This window comes from Bacillus rossius (assembly GCF_032445375.1).
Source record: "Bacillus rossius redtenbacheri isolate Brsri chromosome 4 unlocalized genomic scaffold, Brsri_v3 Brsri_v3_scf4_2, whole genome shotgun sequence".
In the NCBI taxonomy this organism is placed as follows: domain Eukaryota; kingdom Metazoa; phylum Arthropoda; class Insecta; order Phasmatodea; family Bacillidae; genus Bacillus; species Bacillus rossius.
Window position 1 is genome coordinate 31,131,552 of NW_026962011.1, and position 20,420 is coordinate 31,151,971.

Here is a 20,420-nt window from a genome sequence, read left to right on the forward strand (position 1 = left end):
CCAATATTCATTGGCTCCAATATTCAATGGCTCCAATATTCATTGACTCCAATATTCATTGGCTCCATCAGTCATTGACAACTACAGTCTTTTGGTCCCAAAAGTCTTTTGGCTCCAAATATATTAGGCTAGAATTCTTCGAGTCTAAGAGACTATGAGACCACATGGTTACAGAACTACGTGACTACGAATCTTCAAGTTTACGAGACTGCGAGGCTACAGAGCTACGAAGCCTCTAGTACACAGGTTTACGTGACTGCGAGGATACAGGACTACCAGTCTGCATGAGTACTTGACTACGAAGCTACTCGTCTACAAGGCTACAATTACAGCATCTGTTTTCGTCAGAATTTTCTCTTTTGCTCCAACTGCACCACCAGCATTATGTTATAAGATTACAAGGCCGCTTGCTTACGTAGCTTCAAGTCTACGAGGATACTTGGATACGTAGCTTCAATTCTACGAGGTCCTAAGACTTCATGACTACGCGACTTCGAGCCATGAGGTTACGAGATTACGTGACTACGAATCTTCATGTTTACGAGACTGCGAGGCTACAGAGCTACGAAGCCTCTAGAAAACGAGTTTACGTGACTGCGTGGATACAGGAATACAAGTCTGCATGAGTTCTTGACTACGAAGCTACTCGTCTGCAAGGCTCCAATTGACACATCTGTCTTCGATGGAATTTTCTCTTTTGCTAAATCTACACCATCAGCATTATGTTATAAGATTACAAAGCTACTTGCTTACGTAGCTTCAAGTCTACGAGGCTCCAATACATCATGACTACGAGACTACGAACCATGAGGTTACGAGACTATGCGATTGCAAGTCTTCAAGGTTACGTCATCGCGAGGCTATAGGACTACGAAGCTTCCAGAACGCATGGTTACGAGAATGCATGACTAATTGACCGCATGGCTACGAAACTTTATGTCTCTAACTGACTACAATAGCACTATTCAGTGGTGAGAGTTAATTTATTTCATGCAAAGGTACTTGCTGCAAGCAGTTCCGCTTTTCAACATCAGATGACGTCATGTTTTGCTTGCAGGTAAAATAATATTTATTTATTTTATGCGGGATGCGGTTTGTTCACTATCGGTCGCATAAGAAGAATGGCATCGATAGTCTTCAAGGAGAAGGAAGTTCGTCCTTCCTGCTAGTGCTTCTCAGATTTCTCACGGTCCGCCATCTTGGATTGCGACGTCACGGCTGCCATCTTGGATGGGTGTGACTTTGACCTTTGACCGAAACCGCAGGAATGATCGCAAGCACACGGATTAACCATCATAATATTGATAAGAATAATCAGGAGCACACGGAGAAAACCATCATAATATTGGCAAGAATAATCAGGAGCACACGGAGAAAAACGACACATGTTTTCTTTGATATCATAAAATTACAGGAAAAAAATATTTAAAAATTAAAATAAATTAATAAAGTAATTTAAAATAAAAACAAAAAATACATAAAATTCTGGCTTGTACTAGAACTCTATCTTTGCTCAACAATGATAAGTTTACAAGCTAGCAGAATCAGTTTATGTATTTTTTGTTTTTATTTTAAATTTTTTTATTAATTTATTTTTATTTTTAAATATTTTTTTCCTGTAATTTTATGATATCAAAGAAAACATGTGTCGTTTTTCTCCGTGTGCTCCTGATTATTCTTGCCAATATTATGATGGTTTTCTCCGTGTGCTCCTGATTATTCTTATCAATATTATGATGGTTAATCCGTGTGCTTGCGATCATTCCTGCGGTTTCGGTCAAAGGTCAAAGTCACACCCATCCAAGATGGCAGCCGTGACGTCGCAATCCAAGATGGCGGACCGTGAGAAATCTGAGAAGCACTAGCAGGAAGGACGAACTTCCTTCTCCTTGAAGACTATCGATGCCATTCTTCTTATGCGACCGATCGTGAACAAACCGCATCCCGCATAAAATAAATAAATATTATTTTACCTGCAAGCAAAACATTACGTCATCTGATGTTGAAAAGCGGAACTGCTTGCAGCAAGTACCTTTGCATGAAATAAATTAACTCTCACCACTGAATAGTGCTATTGTAGTCAGTTAGAGACATAAAGTTTCGTAGCCATGCGGTCAATTAGTCATGCATTCTCGTAACCATGCGTTCTGGAAGCTTCGTAGTCCTATAGCCTCGCGATGACGTAACCTTGAAGACTTGCAATCGCATAGTCTCGTAACCTCATGGTTCGTAGTCTCGTAGTCATGATGTATTGGAGCCTCGTAGACTTGAAGCTACGTAAGCAAGTAGCTTTGTAATCTTATAACATAATGCTGATGGTGTAGATTTAGCAAAAGAGAAAATTCCATCGAAGACAGATGTGTCAATTGGAGCCTTGCAGACGAGTAGCTTCGTAGTCAAGAACTCATGCAGACTTGTATTCCTGTATCCACGCAGTCACGTAAACTCGTTTTCTAGAGGCTTCGTAGCTCTGTAGCCTCGCAGTCTCGTAAACATGAAGATTCGTAGTCACGTAATCTCGTAACCTCATGGCTCGAAGTCGCGTAGTCATGAAGTCTTAGGACCTCGTAGAATTGAAGCTACGTATCCAAGTATCCTCGTAGACTTGAAGCTACGTAAGCAAGCGGCCTTGTAATCTTATAACATAATGCTGGTGGTGCAGTTGGAGCAAAAGAGAAAATTCTGACGAAAACAGATGCTGTAATTGTAGCCTTGTAGACGAGTAGCTTCGTAGTCAAGTACTCATGCAGACTGGTAGTCCTGTATCCTCGCAGTCACGTAAACCTGTGTACTAGAGGCTTCGTAGCTCTGTAGCCTCGCAGTCTCGTAAACTTGAAGATTCGTAGTCACGTAGTTCTGTAACCATGTGGTCTCATAGTCTCTTAGACTCGAAGAATTCTAGCCTAATATATTTGGAGCCAAAAGACTTTTGGGACCAAAAGACTGTAGTTGTCAATGACTGATGGAGCCAATGAATATTGGAGTCAATGAATATTGGAGCCATTGAATATTGGAGCCAATGAATATTGGAGCCAATGAATATTGGAACCAATGAATATTGCAGTCAATGATTATTGGAGCCAATGAATATTGTAGCCAAAGACTATTGGAGCCAATGACTATCGGAGCCAAAAAACTGTTGGAGCCAAAAGGCTGATGGAACCTTTTGGAGCAATTCGAGCCAATTGATATTGGAGCTCATGGATATTGGAGTCAATGAATATTGGAGCCAATGGATATTGGAGCTAATGAATATTGGAGCCAATGAATATTGGAGTCAATGACAAATTAATGTGCTTCCTTTTCGTCGATGGTGCTGCCTTTTCGTTGTCGGTGCTTCCAAATGTGCTTCCTTTTCGTTGGCGGTGCTGCCTTTTCTTTGTCGGTGCTTCCAAATGTGCTTCCTTTTCGTTGGCGGTGCTGCCTTTTCGTTGTCGGTGCTTCCAAATGTGCTTCCTTTTCGTTGGCGGTGCGGCCTTTTCGTTGATGGTGCTTCCTTTTCGTTGTCGGTGCTTCCAAATGTGCTTCCTTTTCGTTGGCGGTGCGACCTTTTCGTTGTCGGTGCTTCCAAATGTGCTTCCTTTTCGTTGTCGGTGCTGCCTTTTCTTTGTCGGTGCTTCCAAATGTGCTGCCTTTTCGTTGTCGGTGCTGCCTTTTCGTTGTCGGTGCTTCCAAATGTGCTGCCTTTTCGTTGTCGGTGCTGCCTTTTCGTTGTCGGTGCTTCCAAATGTGCTGCCTTTTCGTTGTCGGTGCTGCCTTTTCGTTGTCGGTGCTTCCAAATGTGCTGCCTTTTCGTTGTCGGTGCTTCCAAATGTGCTGCCTTTTCGTTGTCGGTGCTTCCAAATGTGCTGCCTTTTCGTTGTCGGTGCTTCCAAATGTGCTGTCTTTTCGTTGTCGGTGCTTCCAAATGTGCTGCCTTTTCGTTGATGGTCCTTCTATTTTTAATGTTGTTTTGACTCTAGTATTATTGTAAATGATTCTTGATTTGACTAGCGTATTATTCCATCCGGTGCATGTATATAAGCGAGTCCTAGACAGCAGGTCGGTCAGTTTGTTACTGTCGTCGACGGTGTAAGGATCACCTAGATTATTTCATCTGGTGCATAAGTCGCGTAATTACCTGTTCTTGAGAACTCGATGGCATCTTTACCGACTTTAACGTCGAACTCGATGGACGTTGTACCATCGTCTACGGGAACCTTGACGTCAGCGACGACAATGGTGGAGCAGATCTCGTTGGCAACGACGACGACGTCAACATTGGAGGAGATTTCAATAGATGTGATACCACCAGCAGAAGATAGCTTAATAACTACTGAGCTGGATGTGCAGGAAACCACGACGATCGACGATACGACCTCGATGGAGACTTCAATGGATGCTGATTTGACAACTAGCGAACATCGGTGCTGTTACTGCGACAAGATTTTCTCAAACAACAGCAATGCTCGGCGACACGAGAGGAGCGAATGTGTCAAGAACCTATATCGTAAAATGTTTGTTTGTGAGAAATGTCATAAGCAGTTTGCCAGAAAAGATAATATGAAAACGCACATGAAGGCATGTAAAGGTCCTGCTGTGCGGCAGAAAGTAAAGGTTTCGGTGCAACAGCGATGCATCGATGTTCATAAGAGTATGCCTGGAAATGGTACTACTGTTGCAACGTTCATATCTGGATCGGGTCTGAAAGGTTCGTCTACATCAGCACGGTATCCTTGCAGCTACTGTGATACGTCGTTCGCATTTTTCCATGATGCACGAAGACATGAGCGGAGCAAATGCAAAAAGAATCCTTCTCGTATAAAGTTTCGATGTGATGATTGTCATGAATGGTTTACTCGAATCGATAGTTTGCGACATCATGCGAAAAAATGTAAAGGTGGAGTCTGTGCTCCTACTGCTGAACTACCTACCGACATTTCGACTCCTCGCTTTAGATTGGAGACACGAAAGTGTACAACCAAAAGAACAGATGCCCAGCAACCGATTGTTATGACGTCTGAACATGGAACTAAACCTAAGACTGTGTTCGGAGCATTACAAGTGAACGAAATGGCTTCTACTTGGCGCAGTCTGCATTTCGTGGAACGTTGAAAGACTACTATTATCTAAATACGTTCGGTGAGTCGAAGGACAGTTGTAATTTTCTTGACGATATCAGACAGATGATAATCAATCAGCTTACTGATGATGTAGCAACAAACGGACCTTTGAAATATAACTTGTGGTTGGACTGTATATATGGAAAGCCATATCCGTTCGATGACAAAGTGAAGAAGTGTGCATTCAAGACATCGGCTGCAGTAATTTACAGTTCTAACGATGTGAAGCAAACTGTTAAAAACGGTATCCAGAAACTCTGTCAAGAAGAGGTGGACTATGTCTGTAAAGGTTCTGGCTGGACTCTGTCTAGTATAAACCGATTGGAGCTAAGAATTAGTCATTTCACACCGCTGCGGAACTAAATGATTATAAGATTGCTGGCTTTCGTAAGTGATCCTGTAGTAGAATAGAAATTATGTAATAAATATTATGTTTGTAAAAGAACTTGTGGTGTTTAATTCCTCGAACCTGTTACTTTTATGTTAAATTGATGTTATATTTAATTTTTTTTGCATCATCCTAGATCGTACCAAGGACCTTAGTCGATCTAATTAATCAGTATATTGATCGGAAATTTATTTAATGGTTTCTGAACTTTTTCCCGGATCTCTAGCATTAAAATTACACATTTCCAATATGGTGGTCTTGATGTCTGATAGGATGGTGGTCGTAGAGGATTTAGAGTCTCTTTACGAATGTTGAACATGGTTTATTTAAATTATTTTTTTTACATAAGATTAAACATTATTGCAACGATCGGGTATCGAACCGAGGACGGGAATCGATCGAATCAATATGTAAATTAATTAGTGATTTATTTAATGAATTTTGGAACTTTTCCCGAATTTCTAGCTAAATAATTACGGATTTTCAAGATGGCGGCCAAATGACAAGATGGCGGGTGTCACAGTAATAAATGATTACTGCACTCTAGTGGGTAAGAATTAAACTAGCATGGTGTCAGCGCACTCTAGCCGACGATACAATGATGTTGGCTTCCAGCATCGAAGACAAGATGGCGGACATGACGTCATACTACCTGATGGTATATGTGCATTGGTAAAAGTGGTGGGGGTCAGTCTGCCAGCAGCCACCTAGGGGGAAGGATCTGTCGTCATTTTTAATTTTTTTTTGCACCTACCGGGTTCGAACCGCGGACTCCGAGCTCCGTGTCGTTAATGTATGCTTTTTAAATTTTTTTTATTAAAATTTTATTATTTGAATTTTTTTATAATTTTTAAAAAAAAATTCATTAAAATCGGATAGTAAATGAAGATTTTAAAGATGGCGACCGTAACTAAAATTGCAACGGTGGCGACATAATCCAAGATGGCGGTCATGGTATCCTTATTCCTAGAAATGGCTTAACTGAGGCTTGAGTTAAGGATGCTTAAGCCAGTTTTAGGAATTTTCAGCCGCTGGGATTTTTAAGGACTAAAAACGGGAATTTTTCCCTCGAAACGGGAAATTTTTCCCTCGAAAAGAGAAATTTTTAATTTGTGGAATTTTTTGAAATTTTTTGGCGGAACTTTTTTCCACAGAAATGGAAATTTTGGCGATTTTTGAGGAATTTTGGGCAAATTTTGCCCAATTTTGGCGGATTTTGAGGATCAAATTCAAGGTCAAGGTCAAAGGTCAAGGTCACAACCATCCAAGATGGCCGCCGTGACGTCAGAATCCAAGATGGCGGACCGACAATCTTCAATCCACCGCCTGGCGCCTGATCTAGTATGCCCATTTACATACTACTCTCGTGTATATCTTCCCGTCATCTCTCTTGTCAACAATCCAAGTCTCTGCTCCCCCTATCTGCTCACATGACTTTATCAACAAATATTTCTAAAAATTTGACTATATAAGTGAAATAATTGTATGCCTTACCCAACTGAGAACACAAATAAAATTAAATTATAATGTGTGACAATAATGCGATGAGCCAAACAATAGTTTTAACTAAGGAATACTTGTCTAACTTTTTGTAAACAACAAGAAATATGAAGCACATCGGTAGTGACAAAATCTTCAAAATAAAAACTAATGCAAGCGAGTGTTTCAGTAGTCGCTAGTGATGTGTAAACATCTAACTTCGGTAATGAGCTAATTCATGTGTTCTCATGTTGTTGATGTTGCAAATAAACTTTTTGATAACGAATATTATTCAAAAACTATCCATTTTGTTAAAATTCACTAAACACGGTATTAAACTCTATTAACTTGGGTGAAAAATGAGACGTAAGGGGGATAATAGAGTAAAATTACGAAACATTTGTTTTTTACCAAAACGTTACAATTCTGACTCGAATATTGCACCCTTATTTCCAATACCACAAGAGCATGCTAATTTAATAAGTGTTGTGTCTTTTAGTTTAATAATTTATTGATTTTATTCTTATTTATTGCGCTTAATTTTTTCCCAAACACACTTTCGAAAATACACATTTACTCGGTAAAATGTACTTTTGCCATTGATTTTATGATTTTATAGCACAGTTGGATTAAACATTTCGCTTCCGTTTAAAGCTTGATAGAGCTTAGAGCTATGTATCATAACGAAATTTTAACCCCAGGGGGATTGAAATGGGAAAGTTTAGCATTATAAAATGACACAATTCTCTGAAGAAAATGAAGCTAAAGGTAAGAACTGGGGCTGAAAAATAAACTTACAGAAAATACCAACTTATTTCAGCCTTTTCCCTTAGTTCCTCACTTAAGGCGAAGAAAATGGTAAGGATAATGATTACAAAAAAATTAACAATACATTACCATGTTCCGAAATTCCGCTCTTAATGGGGATGAAAATTGGTTATGTATAGTTTCATAAAGAAAAAAAAACCAGCGAAGGGTTTTTCGTGAAAAAGTCTGTCTTGCGTTTACTACAATTCCAAGCATACTTACATGTCACGAGTCATATGAGATGACATCCTTAATTATTCTATTTCCAAGTTAACACCGATTTTCACTTACATTCCTGCGAATATTTTTATTGTCTCACTTTGGGCCCTAGATATGCTTTGCAAGCACGACAAACACGTACAGACGCGGTCTAACCGTTGTGGGCTCATCATTAGCCTCGTATGTACTTGCGTAGTTATTAGTTATTTTGCGGAACAAGAAAGTTCAACCGACTATCATTGTAAAGAGCGTATAGACGTTTTCACATCAAAAACCATACCATCGACTGTAATAAGTAGAGACCTGCAAAATTCGCGGTTTCTATGGCCTTCAGGATAGACTGCACATACCCCTGTACACTCGGGCAAATAACGCAAGTTTATTGGCTGCCGACTTGTAAGTCGTCTCAGCTGGTTTGACTGTGATTCGATCCTTCTTTGGTTGAGGGTTTATAACTGGTTGAGATTCATCTAGATGAACAGTAAGCCAATAGCAAAATTATCTAAGAGGTATATGTGTTTGAATTCTAGCCTATTACCGAATGAATCCGAGAATTTTGCAGGTCTCTAGTAATAAGGGATAAGGTAGAATGCTCGGCGTGGACTGACGGCAACCCTCAACGCACGCAGGCAATGCAGCTGGCTTCAGGCGGAAGTTGCTTTGGCGAGCGAAGGCAGGGCTACATTCGCAACAGCCCGCGCACAGCAGCTGCTACACTGTAAAACAGCACACATACAGCAGCTGCTACATTGTAAAACAGCACACATACAGCAGTTGCTACACTGTAAAACAGCACACGCACAGCATAACAGCCCGCGCACAGCAGCTGCTGCACTGTAAAACAGCACACGCACAGCATAACAGCCCGCGCACAGCAGCTGCTACACTGTAAAACAACACACGCACAGCATAACAGCCCGCGCACAGCAGCTGCTACACTGTAAAACAACACACGCACAGCATAACAGCCCACGCACATCAGCTGCTACACTGTAAAACAGCACACGCACAGCATAACAGCCCGCGCACAGCAGCTGCTACACTGTAAAACAGCACACGCACAGCATAACAGCCCGCGCACAGCAGCTGCTACACTGTAAAACAACACACGCACAGCATAACAGCCCGCGCACAACAGCTGCTACACTGTAAAACAGCACACGCACAGCATAATCGCACGCGCCAAGCAGCTGCTACACTGTAAAACAGCACACGCACAGCATAATCGCACGCGCACAGCAGCTGCTACACTGTAAAACAGCACACGCACAGCATAACAGTACGTGCACTGCGCACAGGACATTTACTAACTTCTAACTCTTCTCTGTGCTATGCGCCGATTCCCGTTTGCGGCCAATCAGCGTACACTACTTCAGCGGCATTGAACAACTGACTGTTGTTTTGTTAAGTACATTCCAAAAACAAAGAGTGAAACTAATTTGAATGTGTTTTAATTTGGTGGAAATTCTTTCTATCTATCATCCCTAAACGTTAAAAACAAAACAGCGCAATAAAATGCATGGGTTTAAGTAAACGACAGCTTAGGTAAATAATATCTGGCAAAATTTAAACATTTGGACAGAAGTAAATGGGGGAAAAATCGACCTGTTATGTATGCCTACTTCTGTGTTGTGCATGTGCAACTGTGCTATTTATATGTTGTTTGCATGCAATTGCAAATAAGGCCTAGGCTTAACGAATTGTAGTCACATTTCGGTATACAAGTTCTACTGAAACTGTGAAAAACAATTAAGTTTATGCATGGCGCTGATACATTAGCATATTTAGCCCAGAACTGAAATGAAATTGATCGAAGCATTGATATTCTAAATTTAATAAAATCATATGGATTTTTAAAATTTATTTTGGTGATAACATATAGTATTTTTCGTGTGTGCCAACGACCGCACTCAAGCGTTACCATCATCGAAGCGAAACTTATTTGCAGCCGGTAGGGCAAGTAGAGACGATGACGTCACCAGTGGCAAGGGAAATTTAACGCTCAATGGACAACAATGAGAAAAGTGCGACATGGCGGAAAGGGCTTGAGAGCGGGGCGCTCGATTGCATGTTTTCATGATAGCACACTTGCATATTTGCACACTTGTACACATTATTCTGCCTCCACTTTGAAGTTTCACTTCTCACGAGCGTGGCGACAAAGATTCCATATACTTTTTAAAAAAAAAAAAAAACTTTGGCTGCACGTTTTGTTGCCAGCGAGGACATTAACGACGGCATGACGACACAAATCAAAGACACATAACTAAGGAAACATTTAATCACTTGGTTGGTGAGATTTCGGATAACCAGCGAAACCAAAAATTAGTAAGGGTGGCTGAAACGGGATTCGAAGCTGGTGCGTCCAGCGCGGCAGAGTTGTGGCGAAGCCGATCGTGTGATAACGGCTCGGGAGCAGCGTGACTGCGCATTTCTCCTTGTCCACGGTCCTCCCCTTCCCCACTTCTCCTTGGCAAGGCACCGCCCCTTTCCTACCGGCTCGCATTCCCTACACAAGCCGACCAGGCGACCTTCGGGAACTGTCGCCGCGGTGACCTCGGAGTCAGGGTCCCAGCTATGAATATAGGTATATACTGTATAGAAGTCGCCAGCCCAGGTTAAAATTTCTAATACGGTTTTGAGGTAGTCGGTTAATTCACCGCCGCAATCGCCACCATCTCTAGGGCATCGACTTGTGGTGGTCCCTAGCGGACAAGTGTCGAACTCTTCAAACACCCCTTCCCCCTTCCCTAGAACGACGTTGAGCTGCAGTGAATGATGGATGAGGGGTGCGGGGAATGACAGCGGGCGACAGGGCTGCGCTCTAACGTGTAAATAACAACTAAGACGATACATGGCGTTACGGCAGCGCACTGCAGCGGTGAAGTTCCCAAGCTACTCATCATACGCTTCTGAAAAACGTGGAGTAAATCCTATCCACTCGCGACTTCTATACAGTATATATATTCAAAGATCCCAGGGAGCCCCGTGGGTTAGTGGTCAGAGCACTCGCCCGCCGACCCCAGCTGGGGCGAGCGCCCATTGTTCGCAGCTGGCGTCGCTCTGAATCACCAGGTACTCCTCGGGCAATCCCGTTTCGTGGGAACACGATGGAGTTGAAGTGCACGAAAAGAAAGTCCCGAGGAAGAGCAAGGAGGCGGTGGGAATAGCAGATAGCTAAAGGAGTGCAGGAGAGCATTGGCGTAGCTGTGTTCATAAAGTTAGGGGGGACAAATAATGATTTTGATGTCATGTAAACCCATTCCCCTCATACTAAGACGGGGGGTCCGGGGGTCCTCCACAGGAAAATTTTGATTTTAAAAGTGCAAAATAGCGCTTTTTAAGCAGTTTTTGTATCTAACCATTGGATACATCGATGTTAAAATTATTATTGTTTCCTTAAGATAAAATTTGATGAGTGAAGAAATTACAAATAAAGTTGGGCAGAATAATATTATAAAATAAAAATATAACGGTCTAGAAAGTTGGGGGGGACAGTCCCCTCCACCCAAAAAGTTCAGGGGGACACGTCCCCCCTGTCCCCCCGGTTCCTACGCCCCTGCAGGAGAGGAGTAATAGTGGAGGAGAAGAGGAAGATGTAGGCGTTTTACTTTCCTGAACTGGCCGCAGGCTCGAAGGAATTGATGATGATGATGATGATGATGACGACGACTCCCATTTTATCACGCTTTCGTTCGCCACTGCTCTATCTTATTGTTTCCAACACTCTCCGTCTTTAACAACCTGGGCGTCAACAATATGTTCAATCCTGATTCATTTGGAGCCGCTCCTCGAGGGCACGTCAGCTCGCCGCGACAGAGGCAGGCCGCACTCCGTTCCTTTGCGCGATGGCAATAACGTTCGAGTCCACGACCCGCTGTTCAGTTAACTACTTCTCGATTCTTCGGCGCATTTGCGTCTGCGCGCCGCTGTCTTGTCACCAACGTGCGAACAGTCAGGTGTCGTCGCACCGTTTGAAAACTGCTCACCAACTGCTGACACGAGTTCTCATCGTGAATAGCATTTAAGGGGCCCGCCTAGTTTGGAGTGTATTTGAGTTGTTGAGGCGGGGTGATAAGTGCGACGCTCGCTGGTGCTCCTCTGGTCTTATCGACGTGCATGGAAGAACTAAAAAGATTTGAAAGAGGTAATCATAACATTATGTGGATGGGAGACCTAAGATGCACATAAAGTTCTGCCATTACACCCGAACAATTCACCCTCGGCCAACTTCGGGATTTGTTTTATTTTTGCGCAGGAAAAATGAATTCAAATATTAAAAGTGGTCGGTTAGGTTAGCTACATTAAAACACTTTAAAACACTATAGACGGTTAGTTAGGTAAGTATAGCTACATTAAAATAAACAGAGAAATATAAATATATATAAATAAACCCGAGGTTGGCCGAAGGTGAATTGTTCGGGTGTAATCGGGAATGGCAGATCTTTGTGTGGATTTTAGGCATCCCGTGGGGGATACATGAAGATAAATGTTGTAATGCAAGTCCCTTGAGTGCTTTCAAGAATCCGTTACGGATTTTTTACGCCTTAACATTATCCTTAAAACATGCAATTTAGCTTTTTTTTTTTTTAACACTTTTAAAAATGAAATTCAGAAACAGAACTACTTATGTGCCCTCAGCGTATTCTTAAATGCTTTCAGTTTACAGAACCCACTCGTATATCTTGGGCAGTTTATAAATTGTGTGATGTTATTTGAAGCTCTGGATACAGGCTGTGTCCTGGTAGGCCAGCCATTAAGGCAGTTATCGGATTCAAAATTAAGCTCATTCTCGCTCTACACTCTGGTGTATGGACTAAATGATACACATTCCAATGAGTTCTGACATTTAACCGCGGCTATATTCTTGGCACTGGATGTTAATGCATTCTTGTGGAAGAAATATAAAACTAAAACACACATGACTACTCATACTTCATGCCCAAGGAATAAAAAAATAACATAGGCAAGTGCATAGATGTCCATGCACTCAACTGTGCACATCACCTGTGAAAAATTGATTGATAATTAATTATTATGGATTAATTTTACCCAATAAAATTTTGTGATAGATCATTAAGGCCTAAATTTGTTGGTAGTGTTAGTAAATAAGTATTTTACGCATAATCCTCCTGCAACAGCTGACCTGTAGGTTGTAAACACAATTTTTCAACGCATTAAAAAAAATATATTTGTTTATTGAAGAAGAATCACATTTTTTTCTTTATTCTAGGCCACTATTATTTCTGCTTTGATTACTTCCTTTCATTAGCTCAATGACAGCAAACATTTTAATACACTGCAAGTATAATCAATATGAAAATGTTTATTGAAAATTGTTTTAATATTCATACATCACTCAAAACTAAAGCATTTAATTTAATAAATAAATGTGTCAGTGAAATTTTACATGAGATTAAATGTAACCTAGATTCACTAAAAATAATTCTATGATTGAATGTAATTTTACCCATGAATATCATTATGAATTTTAACTTAATTCATTAAAATATTTTAAAAATATTACTTATTAAATGATATTACAAACTCCTGAAGGTGTTTTTTTTTGGTAGTACACATTTGCTTACCATTTAGTATATTTCACAAGCACATTTCCCTACATTTTATTTCATTAGACCACCATTTTATCAAGATGGTTAAGGTCAATAGCGAGTTAACACCACCTTGAGCCAGTCTTTAACACAGTTATGCATGAAAAGCTTACCACAGAAGATATTACTTCACTCTGCAAAATAATAAACAATAGTATTACTGATCTTATCTTCACTAAGAGGGCTCCTTAAAAAATTACAAATAAACCACCAGGTTTGACTCCACTGGTAATCCCAATTGGATCACCGAGGCTGTAGCATATAGCCTGAACCAATAGATCTCTGTAACCCCGATTTAATAAGGTATAAATCGTTAGTCACAATCAATCTTACACCATGTGATACAGTTGCAGCTTATTTGCTGTATATATCTCAGACAAAACAAATTTGTGACTAAAAAATATAAATATACAAAAAAAAAGTAAATACCATGTAATGGTTTAAGATTTCAGATGAAATGAACAAATATTGTGTTTATAATATTGCTGAACTTAAATAAAACTTACCTGGCTTCAATTAACAACAAAAAATTGTGAATAACTAGGGTTGAAATATGTTAATATTATTTCATTCAATCACCAATTTGGGAATACAGCATTTTAGAAAAAAAGGTTTCACGTTTTTTCATAAAATAGTTTGCAATAGATTTCACGGTATTTTGCAGATCTCAAAAATTTTCTGGATCAAGATATATAGTGGGTTGTGGAAAATCAGGTGGATAGAAACTGAAACCAAAGGTTGGCTGGTTGGTTAGGTTAAGTAAGGTTAGGTTAAGTTAGATTCGCTGCATAAAAATAAAATTATTTCGTAGTTTGACTAAATATTTTTTACAAACATATTTCATGTAAATATTGCAACTGACTTATTTTAACTAAATTTTCATTTTAGTATTATTTGTCTAAATTTCCATAAGTTGTTACATGATGTGAAAAATTTTTTTATTAGGTTTATAGTTCTCATTCTTACCAAATCTGATATTTGTACAGGCCTACAATTAATACTTAATATAGTTTATCATTCAACATATTGGTAGATACTAGAAGCTCTAACTCTTTTACCTTAAACTAATAAAGACTAATTTCTCAAACTGTATATGAAAAATTTTGAACTATGTAAGTGTCATTAAAAAAACACTGTAAGTGTAATTAAAATAAAATTCCAAAATGTACTTCATGTTGTCATAGCAAGTTTACACCCTATTTTTAATTAAATCATCAAGCACATTTTTGTCACAGTATAAAAAAACAGCATATTCAAGTAATCACTTAAGTTACTTTTATTTTCTGTGTCAAATATATTTTAATATAAAATACAATGATTTTAGTTTCACTATACAACAGAAACAATACTGGCACATACAAGTCAAATTATTTTGTGACTTAAATGCAACTGAGATTTTAATGCCCTATCCTTATAAGTCAAAGGTTGTTTAATAGTATTTGTAGTTGTAAATGAAGAAATATAAATTGTGGCTACATTTCCAAAATAACATCAATTTTTTGTATCCAAGAACACAAATCAGGAGTATGTAGTTTCATAAGGGTCAACAGAAAACTTTAAATAAAAATTGACTGTTTAAAAAAGGCAAAAGCAAAGCAAAATGTCTGTACTAAATTGTTCATTATTGCTATGTATTACCTTAAAATTTGTATTTTATACCCTATGAGAAGAATCTGAAGAATTGTTGATAATTGTTGATAATTCTTAAGAAAAACTCTTGTCCAGAAAAAAAAAAATTTTTATGCCTTTTCTTTTTATTTTTTCCTTCAATTCCTGACATGTTTTCTAATCATTCTCTAAGAGGGTATTCTGTTACTTGAAGTGGTTTACAGTTTTAATAAGTGGTACGGTTAGCTAAATTTTAAATTGGTAATTTCTAATGATTTTATTAAATAAAGAAGTGCACCAACTCCTATCATTTGGCATAGAGTAGAATCTACACAATTTGTTCACTTCTAGATGATGTAATAACAACTTAAGTAAATGTAATAAAGGGGAAGTGCTAAATGTACGTAAACACATTGTAACATGTTTTCTCATACCAAAAACAATTATTTCTTGGATTGAACTAAAAAAATTATTAAAACGTTAAGGGTAAACAATAGGGATGGGTTGAGTACACATTTTTATCGATTCCGATACCAGTACCGATTCCTAAATTTCGATTCTCGATTCCGAGTCATTCCAGTTTTCGATTCCTGGTAATTCTGGTCACATAATTAAAACTACTTAAGAATTGAATGCATTACATAATGATAATAACATGTATAAAGGATAATTATAGACTTAGGATTAAATGTTGAGGTTTTTTTTTTTTTTCAATTACCAGTGAAGAAGCATTTTCACATAAAGTTTGTTTGCTAGTAAGTACTAGGCTGTGCACAAAGAAGTTCAACATTTAGACAAGGTTCTTTAACAGGCGATAACGCCGATAACATAACATCTTTGTTCAAAATGGGTTCAAAGGTAGCACTACTTTTTTCTGTGGTACCTTTTGACTTAGTTGGTGACAGTGCTGTAAACAAAAGTTTGTTTTTCTTCAAAGACTATTTTTTCTGGTAGTAATGTGTGCCGGGATTTCAAATGCTTCATTAAATTGGTTGTAGATTTATAAGTACCGCTCCGTGAAATTTGCACACTACCATTATTACAAATTGCATATTTGTCATTTTCACTATTGATGCGAAAATGTTCCCAAACTTTAGACATGTTAATACAATATCAGAACATTCGCATCGTAATTTGAAACGACAGTCGGCGAACATTTTTTTAGTAACAAACTAGCAAAACACTTGAAAATAGTTTTAGCAAAACAATATTTGTGCCAAATAAATAGCATAAATGCGAAACAATTCACAGTAACCTCAATAGCACGACGGTGAATTACGCCGTAATTCACCGTCGTGCTATTGAGGTTACTGTGAATTGTTTTGCATTTATGCTATTTATTTGGCACAAATATTGTTTTGCTAAAACTATTTTCAAGTGTTTTTCTAGTAATTATTACGGTTTTCCTTTGCAAGAAATAAACACGAGCCTCTGTTGGCGGTATGGCCAGAGAATTCTTTATTATCGATTGTTGCTTTCATTATACAATTTGTCCCGTACGCAACGAATCGATACGTTTCGACTTGACTTTATATTTTATGGCCACCAGAGATTTTGTGGAGGCCATCATCCTTGAATGGCTCACAACTAAACTGGTGACGACACGTGATGTGATCTCGTTTCATAACCGTCACTTTCTTCACAAAAAACAATGGACTTTTCTTAACTGCAAATAAAATTAATAACTCTTTTTACAATTTATTTACGTCTAATACATGAGTGAGGAATAATGTTCTTCGATCGTGGAGTTTTAATTAGAGGTTAAACATGCCCGGTAACATTGTTTTTATTTATTTTTATTCGTATAAAATTAATATTTAATAATAATGAGCATTATTAGGAATTTTATGCGCATACGGCAGGTAAGATATATTAAAATAAGTAAGTAAAGTTCAGACGAAAATATATTACTACTGTATTTTCTTAACTTAACCGATTCCTAACCTACCTTGCCCTTTTTTAGTACCCGATACTGAGTACCCAAATTTTTTAATAATCGGTGGTATCGAGGAATCGGAGAATCGAATCGACCCATCCCTAGTAAACAACCAATAAGATAGGATAGTTCCATATTATTATTTTTTACATTTGTTCAGACATTTTCTGAGAAACAAAAGTTTTTCCACTTAAGAAAATACATTTTTTTGTCACGTAAAGTAATACTATTAATAGAAAATTTACATAAAACCAGGTATAAATAGCTTCTCTTATTAACAAAGTTTCACTAAATAGCCAAAGACATGAAGTTACAAGATATAAGTTGGTGGTGTACACATAGCACAAAAAGCAATGTACCTATCATGTTTGTAGCCTTCATTAATAATATAGACTGGCTTTGTAGTAGGAAAAAAAAATTCAGATATCAAAATACTTTCTTACTTAAATTTGTTTCCTGTGATACATAGCTATGATGTACCATGGAACATTTTTACAAATGGTGATCAACTTGTGAAAATAGCTGTATTTCGTGCCAAAATTTGTATTTCAACCAATATTTGTCAATATAAAAAAAAACAGTAGTTATTACATTATACATCGTTAAACCACTATTCGCAAAATTGTCATGTCCCTATTGATAAGCATTATTTTTAAGAGTACGAATTCTGATGGAATTGGAAAATTATAGGAATCGACATAGTAAAAGTCACAAGTGAACCACTCGCAAACTCAACTGATAAAACCTGAATTGTTTCTTCTTCATTTTGAAATCCTTAACTATGATTCGCAACAAAAGAATCAATGATATTGAGCAATCATTTGAAGCTGCAGAAATTTCTGCCTCTATCAGAAGAGGCTTCTGCTCAACCCTCTTGCTTTTTGATTATTTGGCACTATGTTGTCTACATACGAAGTACATAATGAATTACTACGCAATTTGAAACAATTTTCCGGGTGCTCTTATCTATGCTCTCTCCTTCATGAAATTGATCACATATGTAAGGTGACCTTTCTTATTGTCAGCCAGGCCAAATAAGATAAATAGTGGAGATGTCTGATAAACATTGCTGGAAGTTACTACAGAAGGAGTACAAGAAAGGGCAGGCACTCATGGTTGCTGTGTATTATCAACATGGAAAATGTCATAGCCTGGCAGGGTTGCCGAGTCAATGTTTTAAGTTAAAAGCTGAATGTTTTCTACTAGATCATAAATCACCAGGAAAGCACAGCTATCAACTGAGTTGGCGTCCTGCTATCCTACTCTCTCGGCTGTTGACAACACTGAACACGATAAACTGAATTCCATTTACTTAAGATCATATTGAAACTAGGTATATGTCTGATAAAACTTTATTCCCCAGCTGACAGTGTTAAACTATTTTGACTTTTTTATGACTTGATTCGTTCCCTTTCTGGTCAAACACAAATGTGAATAATGCCAAACTTAATTATGTCTGTATGTAACTGTATCATCTAAACTTTATGAGACCAAAAAAATTTTCAAAATGAGATTGAGATTTTTTTTATCTCTAATTAATTATTCTCAATGTTGTTGATTCACACTACTAATTTATAGTTTCAAATTTTTTTTTATCACAACCATGCATTTATTGTGATAAAAATATTTATCACTATTATACATATATTTTTATATATATGTTTATGAATGTAATTTTGAAGGTTTTATAAATCTCATTTTAACATTTTGAATATTATACGAGCATTAAACTAAAACACACACTTACAAAAGCAAACATACTGACTACACAAAACTATAAATTATGTGCTACATTTTAACAGGTTTCTAACTTTATTACTATAAAAAAATTGTATCACTGTTATTGAATAAAATCGGAGGTATAAATAAGATTCATAAGTTTTATGGTTATCTTAATACAAATTACAAACAAAAGTTGTTTCAAATGTTTCATAAGAAAACTTACAAAACACTTCTCTATATCCATGTAATTTATTTACTTTCAAAATCCAGTTAAAACACTGTCTTGTGGTCAAGTAAACGTAAGAAAATACTTCATGGCATATGTCCACTGGTCACTGTACAGTTTTTATCCAAATTCTCAGGAGCCACAAAAGTAGTGGAGTCTATTTGAGCGAGCTTCATGCCAGCCGGAATGATATCGGACGAGAGGTTAGGAATGGACTTTGACGTGCTCGGCATCGGGTTGGCAGCGCCCACGGAGATGGGCTTGAGCAGGCTGATGTTGTCCAGCTTGAATCCGACAGGTGGGATGAAGATGCCGCCCATAGCGAGGCTCGGGGTGCCCAGCATGGCTCGCGACGAGTCTCCGCTCAGGCCGACCAGGGAGGAAGGCGCGGGGAACTTGCCCGATGCGAAGAGCGCGCTGGCGAACTCGGAGCCGATCATCAGGCTGGTCGCCGGCGTGATGGTGGTGTTGGTACCGGCGCTGCTGCCGGTGATGAGACTCCCCAGGGTGGTGCCTGCACTGCCGCTGGCAAGGATGCTACCGAGACCGCCGGTGCTACTGCCGGTAATGACGCTACCCAGGGAGCCTGCACTACCACTGGTGATGACGCTCCCCAGGGTGCTACCTGCACCACCACTGGTGATGATGCTCCCCAGGGTGCTGCCTGCACTACAACTGGTGATGACGCTACCCAGGGTAGTGCCAGCACCGCCACTGGTGATGACGCTCCCCAGGGCGGCGCCAGAGTTACCGCTGGTGATGATGCTGCCGATGCTGCCGCCTGCGATGATGCTCCCAACGCTGCCTGCGATGACTCCCCCGGTGGCGCCCGGCTTCAGAGACGCCGTCACGCTCGGCACGAGCAGGTTCACCCGCTCCACCGGCGCGCTCGTGCTCACGATCGACGAGATGTCCATCGGGGAGAAGGTTCGACTCTCGGTCCCAGCCGAGCCGGGAGCCACCAGCTCCTGGATGAAGCTCCACAAGATGCCATCGCTCTGGTCGCGCGGGAACTTGGACGTCAGTGATGTCTGCGTGCGTTACACAATACATTGTTATGTCTACAGATTTTAATTACCCGTAAAATATTACGTTGAGAACTTTATATGTATTACATCTATTTAAATAAAAATGTAAATGTTCATTCAAAATCTAAAATCTCCTAAAGTTCTTCACCTTGCTTTGGAATTGTGACACAACGGTGCATTCAAACACACACGTGTTTTTATATACCTATGTCACACCAGTGACAGGTTAAATGATAGATAAAAATGTAGATAGGTAAAAAAATATAATTTTGATACATATTTTTTTTGCTATA

At 39.0% G+C, this 20,420-nt stretch overlaps 1 protein-coding gene across 4 annotated transcripts in view; it reads right to left on the reverse strand.

Moving 5' to 3' along the window:
* Positions 1-14,859: 14,859 nt before the first annotated feature.
* Positions 14,860-20,420, reverse strand: part of LOC134542504 (MPN domain-containing protein) — a 32,584-nt gene continuing 27,023 nt past the window's right edge. For all 4 annotated transcript variants that reach the window (XM_063386853.1, XM_063386856.1, XM_063386855.1 and 1 more), the window contains one exon: positions 14,860-20,130. In XM_063386853.1, coding sequence (XP_063242923.1) covers positions 19,186-20,130 — 945 coding nt within the window. In that variant the 3' untranslated portion in view covers positions 14,860-19,185. The remainder of the gene's footprint in view (positions 20,131-20,420) is intronic.